Source organism: Aegilops tauschii, chromosome 6, assembly GCF_002575655.3.
Source record: "Aegilops tauschii subsp. strangulata cultivar AL8/78 chromosome 6, Aet v6.0, whole genome shotgun sequence".
Taxonomy (NCBI): domain Eukaryota; kingdom Viridiplantae; phylum Streptophyta; class Magnoliopsida; order Poales; family Poaceae; genus Aegilops; species Aegilops tauschii.
The window spans coordinates 324498781-324514361 of NC_053040.3; the positions used below are offsets into that span (position 1 = coordinate 324498781).

Sequence of the window (15581 nt, forward strand, 5' to 3'; positions counted from 1 at the left end):
GACATACATCACATACGGCTACATACTCGACAATATCCTTCTTCATACCAGTCCACCAGAAACACTCCTTCAAATCCAAATACATCTTGGTGTTTTCGGGGTGTATCGAGTATGGAAGTCATGAGCTTCCTGAAGTATCAACTTCATGATCTCTGTATTATTGGGCACATATATACGGTCCTCAAACCATAAGGTGTTGTGCTCATCCTCACGAAAACCTTTGTCTTTCCCTTCACTCATCTTCTCCTTTATCCCGGCAATCTCCTTGTCATCCTTCTGAGTTTCTCGAATCCTTCCCAACAATGTAGACTGAACTTCCATTGCTGCAACATAACCTCTAGGAACAATCTCCAAACGAAGTTCCCTGAGATCCTCGACTAACTCCTTTGGCATCCCTCCGCTTACGAGGGTATTAACATAACTCTTACGGCTCAAAGCATCTGCTACGACATTGGCCTTTCCTGGATGATAATGCAGCTTCATGTCATAATACTTTATGAGTTCTAACCATCTCCTCTGCCTGAGGTTCAGCTCCTTCTGAGTAAAGATGTACTTCAAACTCTTGTGATCCGTGTACACATCGCAACAGTTTCCAATAAGAAAATGTCTCCAGGTCTTTAAGGCATGCACTACGGCTGCTAACTCCAAATCATGCGTGGTATATTCAACTCGTGCGGTTTCAGTTGTCGTGAGGCATACGAAACAACTCTCCCGTCTTGCATAAGTACTCCTCCAAGTCCTAAGTGAGAGGCGTCGCAATACACTTGGAAATCCTTGCGTATATCTGGCAGAATCAGCACTGGGGCTGTAGTCAAACGCTTCTTCAACTCCTGGAAACTTGCTTCACATTCATCAGTCTAATGGAACTTAGTGTCCTTATTCAACAATGCCGTCATTGGCTTCGCAATCTTCAAAAAATTCTCAATGAATCTCCGATAGTATCCCGCGAGTCCAAGAAAACTGCGGATCTCTCCAACTGAGGTGGGTGCCAACCTCTCAGTGACTGACTAAACCTTGGTGGGATCCACTGCTATACCTTCTCCTGATATAACATGTCCAAGAAATCCAACTTCCTTCAACCAAAACTCACACTTGCTGAACCTGGCTTATAACTGATGTTCCCTGAGCTTCTCGACAACTAAACGCAAATGCTCCTTGTGTTCCTCTTCATTCTTCGAGTATACCAAGATATCATCAATGAACACCACGACAAACTTATCCAAGAACTCCATGAATACCTTGTTCATCATACTCATGAAATAGGCAGGGGCGTTAGTTAGTCCAAATGACATAACCGTATACTCATATAACCCGTACCTTGTGGTGAAAGCGGTTTTGGGTATATCCTTCTCTCGGATCTTCAGGTGGTGATATCCTGATCGCAGATCGATCTTCGAGAACTCCTTAGCTCCTTGCAACTGGTCAAACAAATCATTGATCATCGGCAGTGGATACTTATTCTTGATTGTCATCTCATTCAACGCACGATAATCAACAACCATCCTTGAGAATCCATCCTTCTTCCCAACGAAGAGCACGGGGGCTCCCCATGGTGATGAACTTCTTCGAATGTAACCTTTCTCCAATAACTCCTTAATCTGCTTCTTAATCTCCTCCAGATATGGTCTCTTCGATATGGGCCCGGTGCCTGGCAACAGCTCTATCAAAAACTTGATATCTCGATCTGGTGGCATGCCTAGTAACTCCTCCGGAAATACATCCGGGTAATCCTTCACTACCGACACTTCCTCCTGAACAACTCCCGTGAGAGAATTTACTTGGGTCCTCCTTGGCGCATGCCTGGAAACATACTTGATCCTTTTTCCCTCCGGGGTGGTGAGTAAAATTGACTTACTCGCGCAATCGATGTTTCCTCCATACATTGATAGCCAATCCATTCCTAGTATCACATCCAAACCTTGTGATTCCAAATTATTAGATCTGAGGGGAAAACATGGCTTCCAATGGTCAATGGCATCTGAAAACATCCTTGTCTTGCCATATATTCCGCTCCTGCTGAACTTACTAACATAGGTGTCCTAAGTACCTTAGTGGGCAACTTATACTTATCCACGAATCCCCTTGATATGTATGAATGCGATGCACCAGTATCGAAAAGAACAATTGCAGTAAAAGACTTAACCAAAAACTTACTGATAACTGCATCTGGCTACTCCTCAACTTCCTCCATGTTCACGTGGTTCACTTGTCCCCTATTGAAAGGGTTGGGCTTCTTACCAGCGCTTCCATTGCCATTACCATTCTTTGCTTCAGGGCACTCAGTGGCATAGTGTCTAGTCTTCCCGCACTTGAAACAAGTAATGTGACTTAGGTCCTTCTTGGCGGGTGTGGCTGGGTTAGAGCGGTTCTGATTGCTTCCTGCTCCGTTCCCGTTTCCATTCTTGGAGCCATTGTGGTTGTGAGAACTCCCTCCATTGTGGGTGTGGCCTCCATGGTTATGGACAAGTCCTCCCGAGTTCGGGGTGACACGAGGCTTCTGCTGAGCTCCCGAATTATACTTTCCTTGTCCATACTTCCTTTTGCGGCTCTCAATCTGCTGCTGCTTCCCTTCAATCATAAGAGCCTTGTCTACCAACTCATGGCAGTTGTTGAATGTTGCCACCATCAACTGCATGCTCATTTCATCATTTAGCCCTTCCATAAACTTCTCCTGCTTCGCGGCATCTGTGGCCACATCATCAGGGGCATAATGAGATAGCTTACTAAACTCATCTACGTAATGAGCCACAGTACGATTTCCCTGGCGTAAGTTGCGAAACTCATGCTTCTTCATGCTCATAGCTCCAGTTGAGACATGGGCTGTGCGGAATGCTTGCTGAAACTGATCTCAAGTGACATTGGCTATGAGAAAAGTGGTTGTGTCATTCTCCCACCATGACGCTGCTGGTCCATCCAATTGGTGTGCGGCAAAACGCACCTTCTCAGCATCTGTGCAACCGGCGGTGGTCAACTCCCTTCCAATCCTGCGTAGCCAGTCATCCGCAACTATCGGCTCAGTGCTACTGGAAAACACCGGCGGCTGTAACCTCAGAAAACGGGCTAGGTTGTGAACTGGAGGAGGGTTGTTGTTGTTGTTGCCTTGGTTCTGAACTAATATCTGCATCAAGGCATTCTGCTGCTGGATCAACTGGGTGATCTCCGGTGGGAAGACAAATCCGGTGTCACGTCTCGGAGGCAAGATTTAGAATAGAAATTAGGTCTAGTGAGAAAACACTACCCATATGCACATGAGGCAAACACAATCATATCACTCAATCAATCAAGCAAGGGCATACAATCGGTCTAGAACTATCGTTAAAAGTGCTCAGACTACTACTATGTACAGGAGAAAATACTACTAGTGATATGGTGGTCATCTAGAAATATTGATCGGTGGAAGACTCCATGATATCCGCTCCAGCTTCGTCTTCATAATCATCATCACTATCGTCAGGGTCGGAGTCGGTGTCCTTGATGATGATGTAGTCTTCGGAATGAATCTCCTTGGGTTCTTCGTCTTCTCCTCCTGACGCGGGGTCTCCCATGAAAACTCCTAGCTTCTTTGTCAGGTCGTCGTTCTTCTCCACGAGTATGATGATTTCCTCCTCATAATCGTCGCGTGTAGCCTTGAGTTCCTTTTCAAGCTCGATGATCCTTGTCATCACCTTCTTTAAATCTATCATGCTTGCGCACATCTAGTTCTCCTGGCGTCGAATGTGTTGGTTTAACTCCTGGATGAATGCTGCAATGGACCTGTCCTTCCTGGTGCTGACTATCTCCCATTGCTCATCTCGGCGCCCGCATATCTGGTAGATAGTATCCTTGAGATCCTTGTGGTAAACTTCGTCGATGCGTCCCATGGCGATGTGGGCTGCCATGTTGTTTCCTAGACTCCAGGTGGGTGCATCAAAGGAAAACTCTATGGGCTCAGTGACTGGCGTGAATGTCCTTCCTGGAACTTGAACTTGAATCATCCAGCGCTCCTCTTCTGGTAATGTGGCGTTGTAGGTCCCTGTGAAGCTTGGTATTCCAATGTTCAGATATCTAGTGACTTCCTTCAAGTGTCATCCAAAGGGGGTGTCTTCATCCGGTTGTGCAAACTTGTTCCTCGAATCCGCCATCCTAAAGAGTAGAAAATGGAGAGGAGTCAGAAATGATTAGAGAAGAGTGACCTATGGCTTTTCTTAGTGGTCGTGTCCTACATTCAGCGTGTGCTCTGATACCATCTTGTAGCGACCCGACCTCAGACGGTCAAGTCTCTGTGCTTCAGTGTCATCCCTGGATCGGTAATGCTGACACACACAGTACTCGAAGGATTTATAACAGAGTAGCAATCACACACTTATTACATCGAATGTCTGAAAAGAGAACTTAATACAATAAATATGGCTTAAGGCCATCTAACACGATAATAGCGGAAGGCTTGGAAGATAAAGTGAGTCCATCAACTCCAACGGCATAGCTGAGTGCATGACAACGACCTATTGCACCTTTACTCGTCGTCTGAAAAGTCTGCAACATAAAACGTTGCAGCCCGAAAACGGGTCAGCACATGGAATATGCTGGCAATATAACACAGTATAGCAATGAACAGATAAATATTATCACTATATGCATATATGGCAGGTGGAGGCTCTATAGTTATATGATTTTGCGAAAAGCCAATTTTTCCCTACAACAAAGGAATAAATTTTATTTAACTATCATGGTAGTTGAAACATCATTGAGAAGGTTCCTCCAACTCAATCCCAATTAAAGGTAATTATCAACCCAACAAACTAATTATATAGAGTGATGTGATCAACATGATAATCCAAGAACCAGATACTCAAGATGTCCATAACCGGGGACACGGCTAACCATGATTAGTTTGTACACTCTGCAGAGGTTTGCGCACTTTTCCCCACAAGACTCGATCGCCTCCAATGGATTTCTCGCACTACATGGTGTTTCAGAAACGGATGACCGAGACACAGTCTTTCAGAAGTATTAACTCTTTACTCTGGATGGGCAGTTACACCTACTTTCCCTCTACATCTGCTAGCCCACCACTGAAAGAGGTCATGCAACATACTCAACTATGCTAGAGCCCATAATAGCTTGTGGCTGCACACGGAAGTTTAGAGCTTGAATAATCTTATGATCCATTTGAGTTTGGGTGGCGGACCGTAGAATAACCACACGGGTACTTTGGGATATCCTAGGACAACACTGGATTCTCCAGATGCCCAAACAAGCAATCCACCCAGATGTGTATTAAAGTTGCCACCTTAAGTTGAACCATTACTTAACAACTCACATCTGTCATGGATACACTCAAACCCAATCCACGTCTACGAGCATAGCATGGCATTATAAGCCTAACGTAGAAGTAACTCCCAAAGTTTGATAATAAACAGGGCAATAGGTTCTACCTCATCATCTACTTCCCAAACCCACAAGTTAATCACATCCTAATCATGCAGTGTTTGAGGATTGTATCTAATGCATAACAACTGGGTATGAAAAAGAGTATGATCAATGTGTTACTTGCCTTGCTGACGATCCGCAAAACCTAGTGACTCGTAGTAGCATGCTTCGCACTCCGGGAATTCTATCGCAAACAAACAATATTATACATAAGAAATCAAGCAAAGAAGCACGGGTAAAACTCAAATAAGAAGATCTAACCAGAAAGTTCAACTTAAGAACTCCGGTTTGCAAAAAGAATCAAATCAAACGGAGCAACGAAACTCAAACTGCGAAAGAAACAAGATCGGATTACTAATCTGGACTAAAGTCAAATTTTACAGTACCAAAATCTTGTTCGAGTTGGTTAAACAGAAAGAGGGCTTCGAGACGAAGATCTAGGCGCTGGAATCGCTTGATTCCGATAAACGACCGAAAAGATAAACTAAAACGAAAATCGGATGAGAAATCGCGATCGGAAATAATCGCGAAAAACCTTGGAAAAAGAAAAACTGACGAATAGGCTAACGAACGAACGTTCGCTGTCTGTGAGTAACAGGCAAACGGCGTTTGTTTAAACGAACGAACGGACGAACGTCCGCAAAATAAATAAACCGACAGAAAAACCGATCTAATGAATTAAACCGGGAAATAAAAAAACCGGATCTAGATCTAGGGTTTACCAAAATAAACCGACGGAAAAAACGGCGGCGACGGCGGCTAACTCCGGTGAAGTCGGCGGCAGCGGCGGCGGCGCGCGACTCGAGGCGGCGGCGGCTAGGGTTTGGGAGGCGCGGGCGGGCTGGCGGCGGGGTGAGCTGCGGGTGGGGGGCTCGGGCGGCTTATAAAGGCGGCCTGGCCTGGGGAGTCCGGGCCGGTTACGGCCCGGTTATTTTTTTAAATAATTCCGACGCGCAGAAAAAGAAATAAAAAGAATACTAAACGGACTCCAAAAATCCCGAAATAAATTTTCCCCGTCCTCCAAAAATACGCCGGACAAGGTGAACATTTATTTGGGCCTAAAATGCAAATTTGAAAAACGCGTTTTTTTCCTAATTCAAATAAAATTGCAATAAAGTCCGAATAAAATCAAATATTTTATTTTAATATATTTCCTCCAATATTTCATTTATTTTGGGAGAAGTCATATTATCTCCTCTCAGATATTTTAATATGAAATATTTTCAGAGAGAAAATAAATTAAAACCAAAGTGATCCTTGTTTCAATATTTGATAAAAGTCAAATATGAAAAACGTGAAATCCTCAACTCTCTCCGAGGGTCCTTGAGTTGCTTAGAATTTCGAGGATCGCGAAACAAAATGCAATAAAATATGATATGCATGAATGACAGATGTATAACATTCCAAATTGTGTTACAATAACATTTTTGGAGGTGTTTTTCGCGAGATGCCAAGTCAAGAAGAATCTTGGTGGAACATTCTCTCAAGCTCCTTATCTTCATACCCTCCATGGCCCCACTGTCAGAACTTGCCGCCGGTATCACAGTGTCATCGCTGCAACACTGAGACGAGTAGCCGACAAGCTCCGATGGTGCTCATTTATTCATGCGAACTCAGCGAGGATGAAGCTGCGGAGCTATGTGCTCCAGTCAGGCTCCAGGAACTCCACATGTAAGTACAGCCTAGCAGACGTGAGCGCTCTAACGATGCGTACCTTTCGGCAGTTTGCGGTCATATGCTTTGAGTAGTTCCCTCGTCGGATAACAGCTGCACCACATGAAGTATGAAGATATGGTCATCGGGACTTGGGGTACGCAAGGTTGATCACCTGGCATCTTATGGATATCTCCCTGAACATGATCCCAAAGCTGAAGACATTGGACTTGGTCGTACCACTATGCTGGAAACTCTTTGGAGGGAGGTACACGATGGCGCATCGTTCCTGCTCTCCCCTACTAGCATGAATTTGCAGTTCGTCAACAAGAAAAATAAATACAATGAAAGCATGGTGGCGGCAACCACAACAACTATAGCTTCTTCGCGGTACACACATCCTTCATTGCGTCTTCAAGTCCACAAGTGGGGCGTTGTCTCCAAACCAAACATCATGTTGTTGATCTTGATATCCGGTGGATGGTCTACGTTTGGAGCTAGTAGCGTGGCGCGAGGTCGACCATGATGTGAAGGAAATATGCCCTGGAAACAATAGTAAATGTCATTATTTATTCCCTCAATTGTAATTAATATTTATTTTCTGTGCTATAGTTGCAATGGCTCTCAAGTCTTCAATGTAAATGAGATTCAAAGGAAAACTCACTTGCATGTGTGGAATAGTAAAAATTAAATATATTCATTGTGCCGCCTCTAAGACTTGCTCATGTGTTGCATGATGGTTCGTTTTTCTGATCATGGGCATAGTTAAAGTAATGAGGATGCTGGCAACAATGGGTATACATTGTTGGATGAAAAATTGTGTTGAACGGACCCAGTGGATTGATATACTACAAGATCATATTGTCACTAGTTATCAGTATAATCACAGAGATGTTACGATATGCATAATTGCTTAGACCATGAGAGTATCGAGCACCTTCATATCAGATGGCGTGCTTTGAGGTTTATCAAACGTTACCCATAACATGGTGATCATAACAACAGCTTACAAGTGCATTAGAAAAGTATGACAAGGGGCTTGATAGCTCAAGAATGAAATTTGCTCCTCCAATGATGAAGATATATTCTTAGGGCCATGTGATTATTACGGTATTCATCATCATCTGGCCAAACACATCATGGCATGATTACGGGGATGTCGGAATATGAAAGTTAGGAAAAATAACAAAACTGGGTAACAAGGAGAACTTGGTATAGTAATCAAAAGTTGATTCACGGGAATACCGATAAATCTGACCTTAGGTTTTGTAAAGTATTGTGAAGCAAACGGAATATCTCATAGGAACAATAGGTTCATCCAATATTAATTCGTGCGGGTATAGGGGTCAATATGGATGTCCATAGTTCTGCTATTGATCATTGACCGGAAGGAGTTCCGGGTCATGTCTACGCATAACCAAACTTGCGGGGTCACAAGCTTAAGGGTCACCGATCTGTTAAGAATTAGGAGGATAGGACCATGAGAGAAATTCACCAGAAATGTTCTGGGAAGTTTGAAAAAAATTGAGGAGAAAACCGAAAATGTTTCAGGGAAAACCAGAAGTTCTTTGGAGAAAAACCGAAGAAGTTTTGGAAAACCAGGAAAGTCCCGAGACACTGGAAAATCACCGGAAGTTCATGGAGGGTTCCTGAGTATTCTAGAACCTTCCAAAATAATTATATAGGGCGACATGGGGCTTCTCACTTGGCTAGGCCCAAGTGGGGTGCAGGCACGTGGGCACATAGGCCTAGCCGCCTAGGATTTGGTGGGGCGCCCAGCCTTGGTGTGCTGGCCCTAGGAGGAGGCGCCTCCTCCTCCAAGGAAGTCCACCTTCCACTCCCCTATATATACGAGAGGGGGCAGCCCCTCCAAAGACATCTTCTTTAATGCGTATGCCGCCTCATCTCTCTCTCTCTCTCATGGAAAGTTCGTACGATGTTACGTTGCTCCACATCCACCTCTAGTTCTTCAACATTGCTCAGGGGAAGCTCCGTCCGATCGGTGGTTCCGTATGCATGGATACCAACAGATACATTGTATGTTCGGTGCTCGATCAACGGATCAATTCAAGAAATACATTCTCAAGTCTAGGAGGTATAGCCTAGTTGCAGGAATCTGCATCAACATGCTTACCAACTCTCCTCTCTGTCGTGTTATGCTGGTGAGCAATCTAATCTAGATCAAATCACACTTGCATCTTCATAGGTCCTGGGATGATCTGTAGGTGTCGATTTGTTTTTGTTTCTACAACATTTCACAACATGATGCGACATTGCCAGTCTCGGTCGAGCGCCAGCGCGCTTGTTACATCGAGTGGTGGTGCTTTGGAAATAATAGAGTAAGCATATTTGGCTAACTCGGGTAGACGTCTAGTCATGATATACGAGTTTTAAATAGCGGATTAGGGTCGACATAGCAGATTTCGGATAGCAGGTGATATTGCGGGCTCTATGTCCATATAGAGGATTTGCAGAAACACTCATGTTTTGAGATTATTTGTATATTTCTATACCATGAATAACAAAAATGTCATTTACTTTGAGCGATCGTGTGCTTGGATTTATAATTAACATCATTGTTTATATAAGTATACAAAATATAGCTATAATCTAACATCATTTATATAAGTATTAATCATATTGACAATAACTAATCAATCACTTACATAATTGCATAGGCAACTAGCATTAAGAAAAAAAAATCAAGTTTCGAACAAATAGCGGTGCGATATCCCTGCTATTGCGGTCTAACAACCGCTATTGCGACCACATCATGACAACATGTTATTTTCTATCGCTATCTGGAATAAATAGCGCTAGACTGGTGCTAGCCGCCGCTATCTCTGCTATTTGCATGTGAGTATACCCAATGCCATCTTCTTCTCCGGGTCATGAATCCTTAGGGATCGGGGTATCGAAACTTCCTAGCTGAGATCGATGGTTTCCCGGCTGCCTATGTGGATACTACTTCTAGTCCTAATGATTGTGCAAAACTCCAGTGCGGAAAACATCAGGGGGGGGGGGCGTGTGTTTATCCTCCTATGTGGAATGGAGAGGATAGAGAACTCTCTATGTATTGGATTGTATTTTTCCTTATTTAGGTATTTTATTGTAATGACTTTTGATTAATATAGAGCTACGGCCTCCTTCAAATTTTTTAAGCTGATATATGTCAAATGTAAAAAGACAAGCATGACAACCCATGAGAATGTGTCTAAGAAAACGCTCGAGTTATTCTATTTCTACCAGTTGATTTGGTATTTTTCCTCGTGTTATTCTATTTCTACCAATTGATTTGGGTTTTTTTTTCAAGAAAAAAGTTGATTCATTATTAGAATTCAATGAGTAACTGGTTCAACATGTTATTGCGTGAAACAGACTTTTCACATTACATTATCCTCCATAAGATTTTAGCAAGTTGAAAAGTACAACAGGCTTTGAGTGGTATCATTGTCCCTGGCAGCCATTCTGTCACTTCATTTGTCCATCAGAGCGGAGGAAGAGTCACTAGTACATAGTAGGGCTATGAACACAGTTTGGACCCCTAATTGCACACAGTCCCGAAACCGTGTGCTCAAGTGGGTTGGGGATTTGGGGGGGGGGGGGGGGGGGTTCCATCGTTGTTCAATGAGAAAACGTCTGCTAGTAGTAAATCGTCACACATGATTGCAATATCAGGAATTGTGTGCGATTACGAACACAATCACTCACAATTCAATAAGTTGAAAACCCCTGCAAGAATGTACCTATCGCTGATAGTTTTTGGCACAAGAATCGTTAGCGAAAATTGTAATCATCACACACGATTTTTTTTCCATTTAGAAACATATGCGTTAATCAGTCCATCGCTCATGCACCTTTTTATGAAAACCTTTGGATTGTAGTTAAACATTGCACACACTTTGGTTTACTTAAACTTGTTCAATGCCATTATTAGCACAATTGTTTTTTCTCTTTAATTTAATACATGCAAATCATATTAAATTTAATACATGTAATTCGTTGGTGTAACGCTAATGTGTGCACTATGACGAAGTCGTCCACTCAGTTGGGCCGGTCTAAGTGCACATGCAAATTCTTCTTCCTGGCCTTATTACCTATGCCATTGAGCTTTTCAACGTGCTTATTATGGGGCAGACCTATCAATACGACGAATTCCATGTGGTCTTTGCGGTCAGAAAGCCCTAGATTATTCTTTCATGCAGATGAGACCTGTTATGGACGTATACTTGAGGATCCCATTTAACTTTTCGTACGGGAACATGTTGTGCAGGAATCCTATCCTTAGGTCGGTGATGTCCTCGACACTGTGAATCAGTAGTTGTATCGTGATGTCGAATGGGGATGGGAAGTGCGGAGCTAAATCCGGCAGATCTTCGATAGGGCCGTAGGGGGTCCCAAGCTGGTGATCTCGGGTTCATGGTAATAGGACGGAGAAGACACGGTATTTACCCAGGTTTGGGCCCTCTCGAAGAGGTAAAACCCTACAGCGTGCTTGTAGTGTATTGACTGTGGATGGGGTATAAAGTACAGGTTGATCTACCTCGAGATTGTATATGTGAATGAATGTATCTCTATGGTCTAAACCCCTCAGCTTATAGAGACACTGGGGTACCTAGAGTTGCACCTAGGTCGGTTACATAGAGGAATAAACATGCTGAGCATCACATCATGCCTTAGAGCATGCGCCAAGTCTATAGATTCCATCTTGAGTACGTCATGTGGCCTGAAAAGTGTGGCCAACTGGTTGGTAGTTTGGGGGTCCTCGGCCCAACCCATGTTGGGGGCCGACGTGGTTAGCACCACCTTATGTAGGACACCATTAGGAAGTTCATCTCAAGCTCACATAATATGTTGGTTTTTGCCTTGATGTCTGTAAGATCCAATGTGACACTGAGGCAGTTGTGTTTTGGCTTTGCATCTGCATGCAGTGGAGTTTTCGAGTGTTTCTCAGTTGTCGCAAGTTTGACAGCCTCTCTACAAGCCCCTCTCTTATTTGTAGTCACTTCCACAATCAATCTTGCACATGAGGGTCCTAGACCTCCGTCCAACAAGCCGACCATTCATGTATGCATTCGGATTGTAGGAAACGCATACGAGAATTTCATAGGAATACGGTTGTTTGTGCTGCGGCCCCAGCGAGCTGGTTGTATTGGTTGGTTGTTGTTTTATAATATAAAGCGGAGAGACCCTTTTTCATCAATTTCACAGGAATACTATTCATTTCTTGTGTTTTGAGGGAAATCTATCTATTCACTCAAACCTCATTTTGTGCGTAACAGCAAGGCAAGACAATTTTTTAGGATGACAAGTGTCATCCTATCAACTTCCAATACTATTTCTAAATCCTACTTTCTTCAAACCGAATGAGGCCTAAATCTGTGACAAACTCTGCATGTCACCAGCCTGCATGAACAGCGTGACCCAGAAGTCCATCTCATCGTTGCTCGACGGCGATGCGCTATCTACGCCGAAGGTGTCGCTGATTTCCATCCCGGAACCGGAGTTGTCCACCGACATCCCCAGTGTCTCCGACCAGAAACTGTCGTCGATCTGGAACTCCTCCGAGGAAGAAGAGCTGCCCGTGTTCTCCAACGAGGAGGCCATCGAGTAGTCGGTGGCAGACGATGTCGAGAGGGACTTCCCCGGCGACATCGAGAGGGACTGCCCGGGTGACGACGCCGGCTTGGAGGTCGGGCCCTCGAGCGCGCTCGCAGACACAGCAGGTTTCTTGGCTTTGCGCTTAGGCGCTGCCTGGCCGGACGGCTTGGACGAGGACTCGAGTCGCTTCTTGAGGTGTGTGTGCCAGACGTTCTTGATCTCGTTGTCCGTCCTCCCAGGCAGCCTGGCGGCAATGGTGGACCATCTGTTGCCGAGCATGGCGTGGAGCTGGATGATGGCGTCTTCCTCCTCGCTGGTGAAGTTGCCGCGCTTGATGTCGGGGCGCAGGTAGTTGATCCACCGGAGGCGGCAGCTCTTGCCGCAGCGCAGCAGGCCGGCCTGCTTCGGCAGCGCCCGCCAGTTGCTGTGCCCGTGCTGCTCGATGTGAGCCACCAGGGTCATGTCCTCCTCCGCCGTCCACGGGCCCCTCTTGAGCCCCATCTTCTCGCAGCAGGGAGCCCTCACCATTGCTAGCTTTGCTCACTCCTCTGCACCTCTCCCGTTCTCTTTCTCGGTCAAGTGTGTGATGGATGGATCGTTCAGTGTGTTGACGCTGGTCCGAAGGGAAATGGCTGCCTGAGCTGAGCTGCTCAGACGTTGCGCTATTTATGCTCGGCGCGCGGCGATGGCAAAACGTGGTCAATTGGGGCAGGTTCCGAGCAGGGACCATTGGCTGACAAAACGAGGGAGAATAGTGGGCGTTATATCCAAGTAGTTCTTTTTCTATTGTTGGAAAACGATGGAGTAGTTTGTGGGTCAGGATTCAGGAATGCGTGTGTACCCTGCTCTGCCGGTTTGAAAAAGTATATGGAATGATATGATGTGATTCTTTTTTCTCTACGGGAGATGATGATGTGTTTCTGGTTGCATGGTACAGGCAATTCCGTTTAATTAACTTTCTTTGAGTGTTTATAATTAACTAACCGGTGAAAAAAATCACCATTCTTTGGTGGGTCCATGGGTTGAGTTAGTCTGGGTTAGTTTGGACTTAACTAACCTAAAAATATTCAAACAGAAGGGTTAGTTTGGGTTAGATTTCAAGAGATTCTTATTTGGATTAGTTCTTCTTATGACCACTAAAAAACATCTTTTTCTCTCGCTCTCCCCACAGCAGATCCTTCCCCACTTCCTCGAAGCTTTTCGTCCTCTCCCTCCTTCCCTCTCGCACCGCCCATGAAAGCGCCTCACCGTATCCGCGCTTCATCTAACCCTGCCATCCAAACACCTCTTTGGTTAGAGTTAGTTCAGGATTAGTTTGTTAGAATCTAACTCTAACCCCTAACTAAGTTAGAGTATTCAAACATGGACTTTATATTACTGGAAGCCCAAATATGGAGATCTCAAGTAGAACGCCACGCAGCCACCAGGATACTTCATTTAGCAGCCTAGCTTTTTTCTTATAAAGGCACATCATTTCCGTCAAAAAAGTAGAATGTTAAATTGCAGAATAAAATATATTTAGTTGGCTGTTTTACCAATAGGAAGTGTGGACATCCTAATTACTAAGCACGAGAATCGGAAATCTCGAGTTGAAACTTGAGTCTTAACATCTAGTTTTATACTAATATGTGGAAAGTATCTTCATAAGTCGAGAAGCCGATCATTAGGAATAGCGAGCGCTTGAATCATTATGTAAGTTTCTTTTTTGCGGGAATCATTATGTAAGTTGAGAAGTGGAAGTTTCGAGTTCAAAGTTAACGCTTGTGGGCTCCTTCCGCTCCCTCCTCTCCGTCGCCCCCTACGCGGGCGACCGAGGGGCTCCAACCCTAACCGCCAGGTTACCGCTCCTTCCTCTTCCTTCACTCCGCCGCCGTCGGTGGTCCGCGCCGGGCATAGCCTGTGCGTGCGACGGCGGCGGCGGAGGCATTCCTCCCTCTCGCGGATCATAGGGTGACGCGGGGCGCCCTGCCTCGAGGGTGTGACCCCGATCTGGATCGCGGCGGCGTTGATCTCGTTCACGACGTCTCAAATTTGGACTACGGCGGTATGGCGGCCGGCCGGCGTCCTAATGGCGACTGTGGTGGCAGTGTTGGCGACGGTGATGGCTGTGGCGCGGCGGCGTCAGAGGCGGCGCGCGCTGCAGGCGCGGCGGCCTGCCCTGTTCGGGCGGCGGCACGCCATCTGCCTCTGGATCGGTGGCGGCGCTGTGGTCGGCGGTGGCGGCGCACCATCTGCCTTTGGATCGGCAGCGGCGGTGTGGAGGGCCTGGTGGTCACGTCGGCGGCACCTCCGGTTAGATCTGTTCTCACCGGTGCAGCCGGCGGTGGTGGTCATCTCTTCCGTCAGAGGTGGGCGGCCTGCGGCTGGGTGGTTGGATCTCGAGATTCGTCATCTAGTCCCAGCTACGAGTTGGGGAGATATAGTTGCCGGTGAAAACCGAGCCTTTGGCGGGCGATGGCGGTGTTTTGCGCCGTTACCTTGATGAAGACATCGTCGTGTAACTATCGTCGACCCACTCGTGCTGCTTCGGGGAAAACCCTAGGATCTGGTCTTTCAGATTGGATGATTACGGTACTACAGTGTCGTCTCTCTCTTGGGAGCATCGTTTGTGGAGCAGCGCTGGAAGACAAAGGCAGGAGGTGGAGCGGCTTCGTCTTGCATGGAGATTTGATGGAGCTGTCAAGCTATGCCTGGCCGACAGGTGCTACACTGAGTCATGTCTGGTTGCCAGGTGCTACGCACGACGTATCTTCGTGAGCCTTCACGTCTGGACGGACAAGCACAGGGTGGTGGCGCCGTTGGGCGTCGTGGTGGCGTCGACGGATGTCAGGACTGGCAAGGAAAATGCGGATCTCTCTCTTGAAGATGTGTCAGTGGTCCGATGATGACGGCGGCTTCTAAAATGTATGCATGTAGTG

General features: G+C 45.7%; 1 protein-coding gene across 1 annotated transcript; it reads right to left on the minus strand.

Annotated features, from left to right (window-relative positions):
- Positions 1-12254: 12254 nt before the first annotated feature.
- On the minus strand, positions 12255-13296 carry LOC109754511 (transcription factor MYB30). The gene has a single exon (XM_020313418.3). The coding sequence runs from the start codon at positions 13189-13191 to the stop codon at positions 12436-12438; it is 756 nt and encodes a 251-aa protein (XP_020169007.1). The 5' UTR covers positions 13192-13296; the 3' UTR covers positions 12255-12435.
- Between the last annotated feature and the right edge of the window lie 2285 nt (positions 13297-15581).

Excerpts from the sequence above, each read along its gene's own strand:
- LOC109754511 (XM_020313418.3), bottom strand. The coding sequence starts at position 13,191 with ATGGTGAGGGCTCCCTGCTGCGAGAAGATGGGGCTCAAGAGGGGCCCG.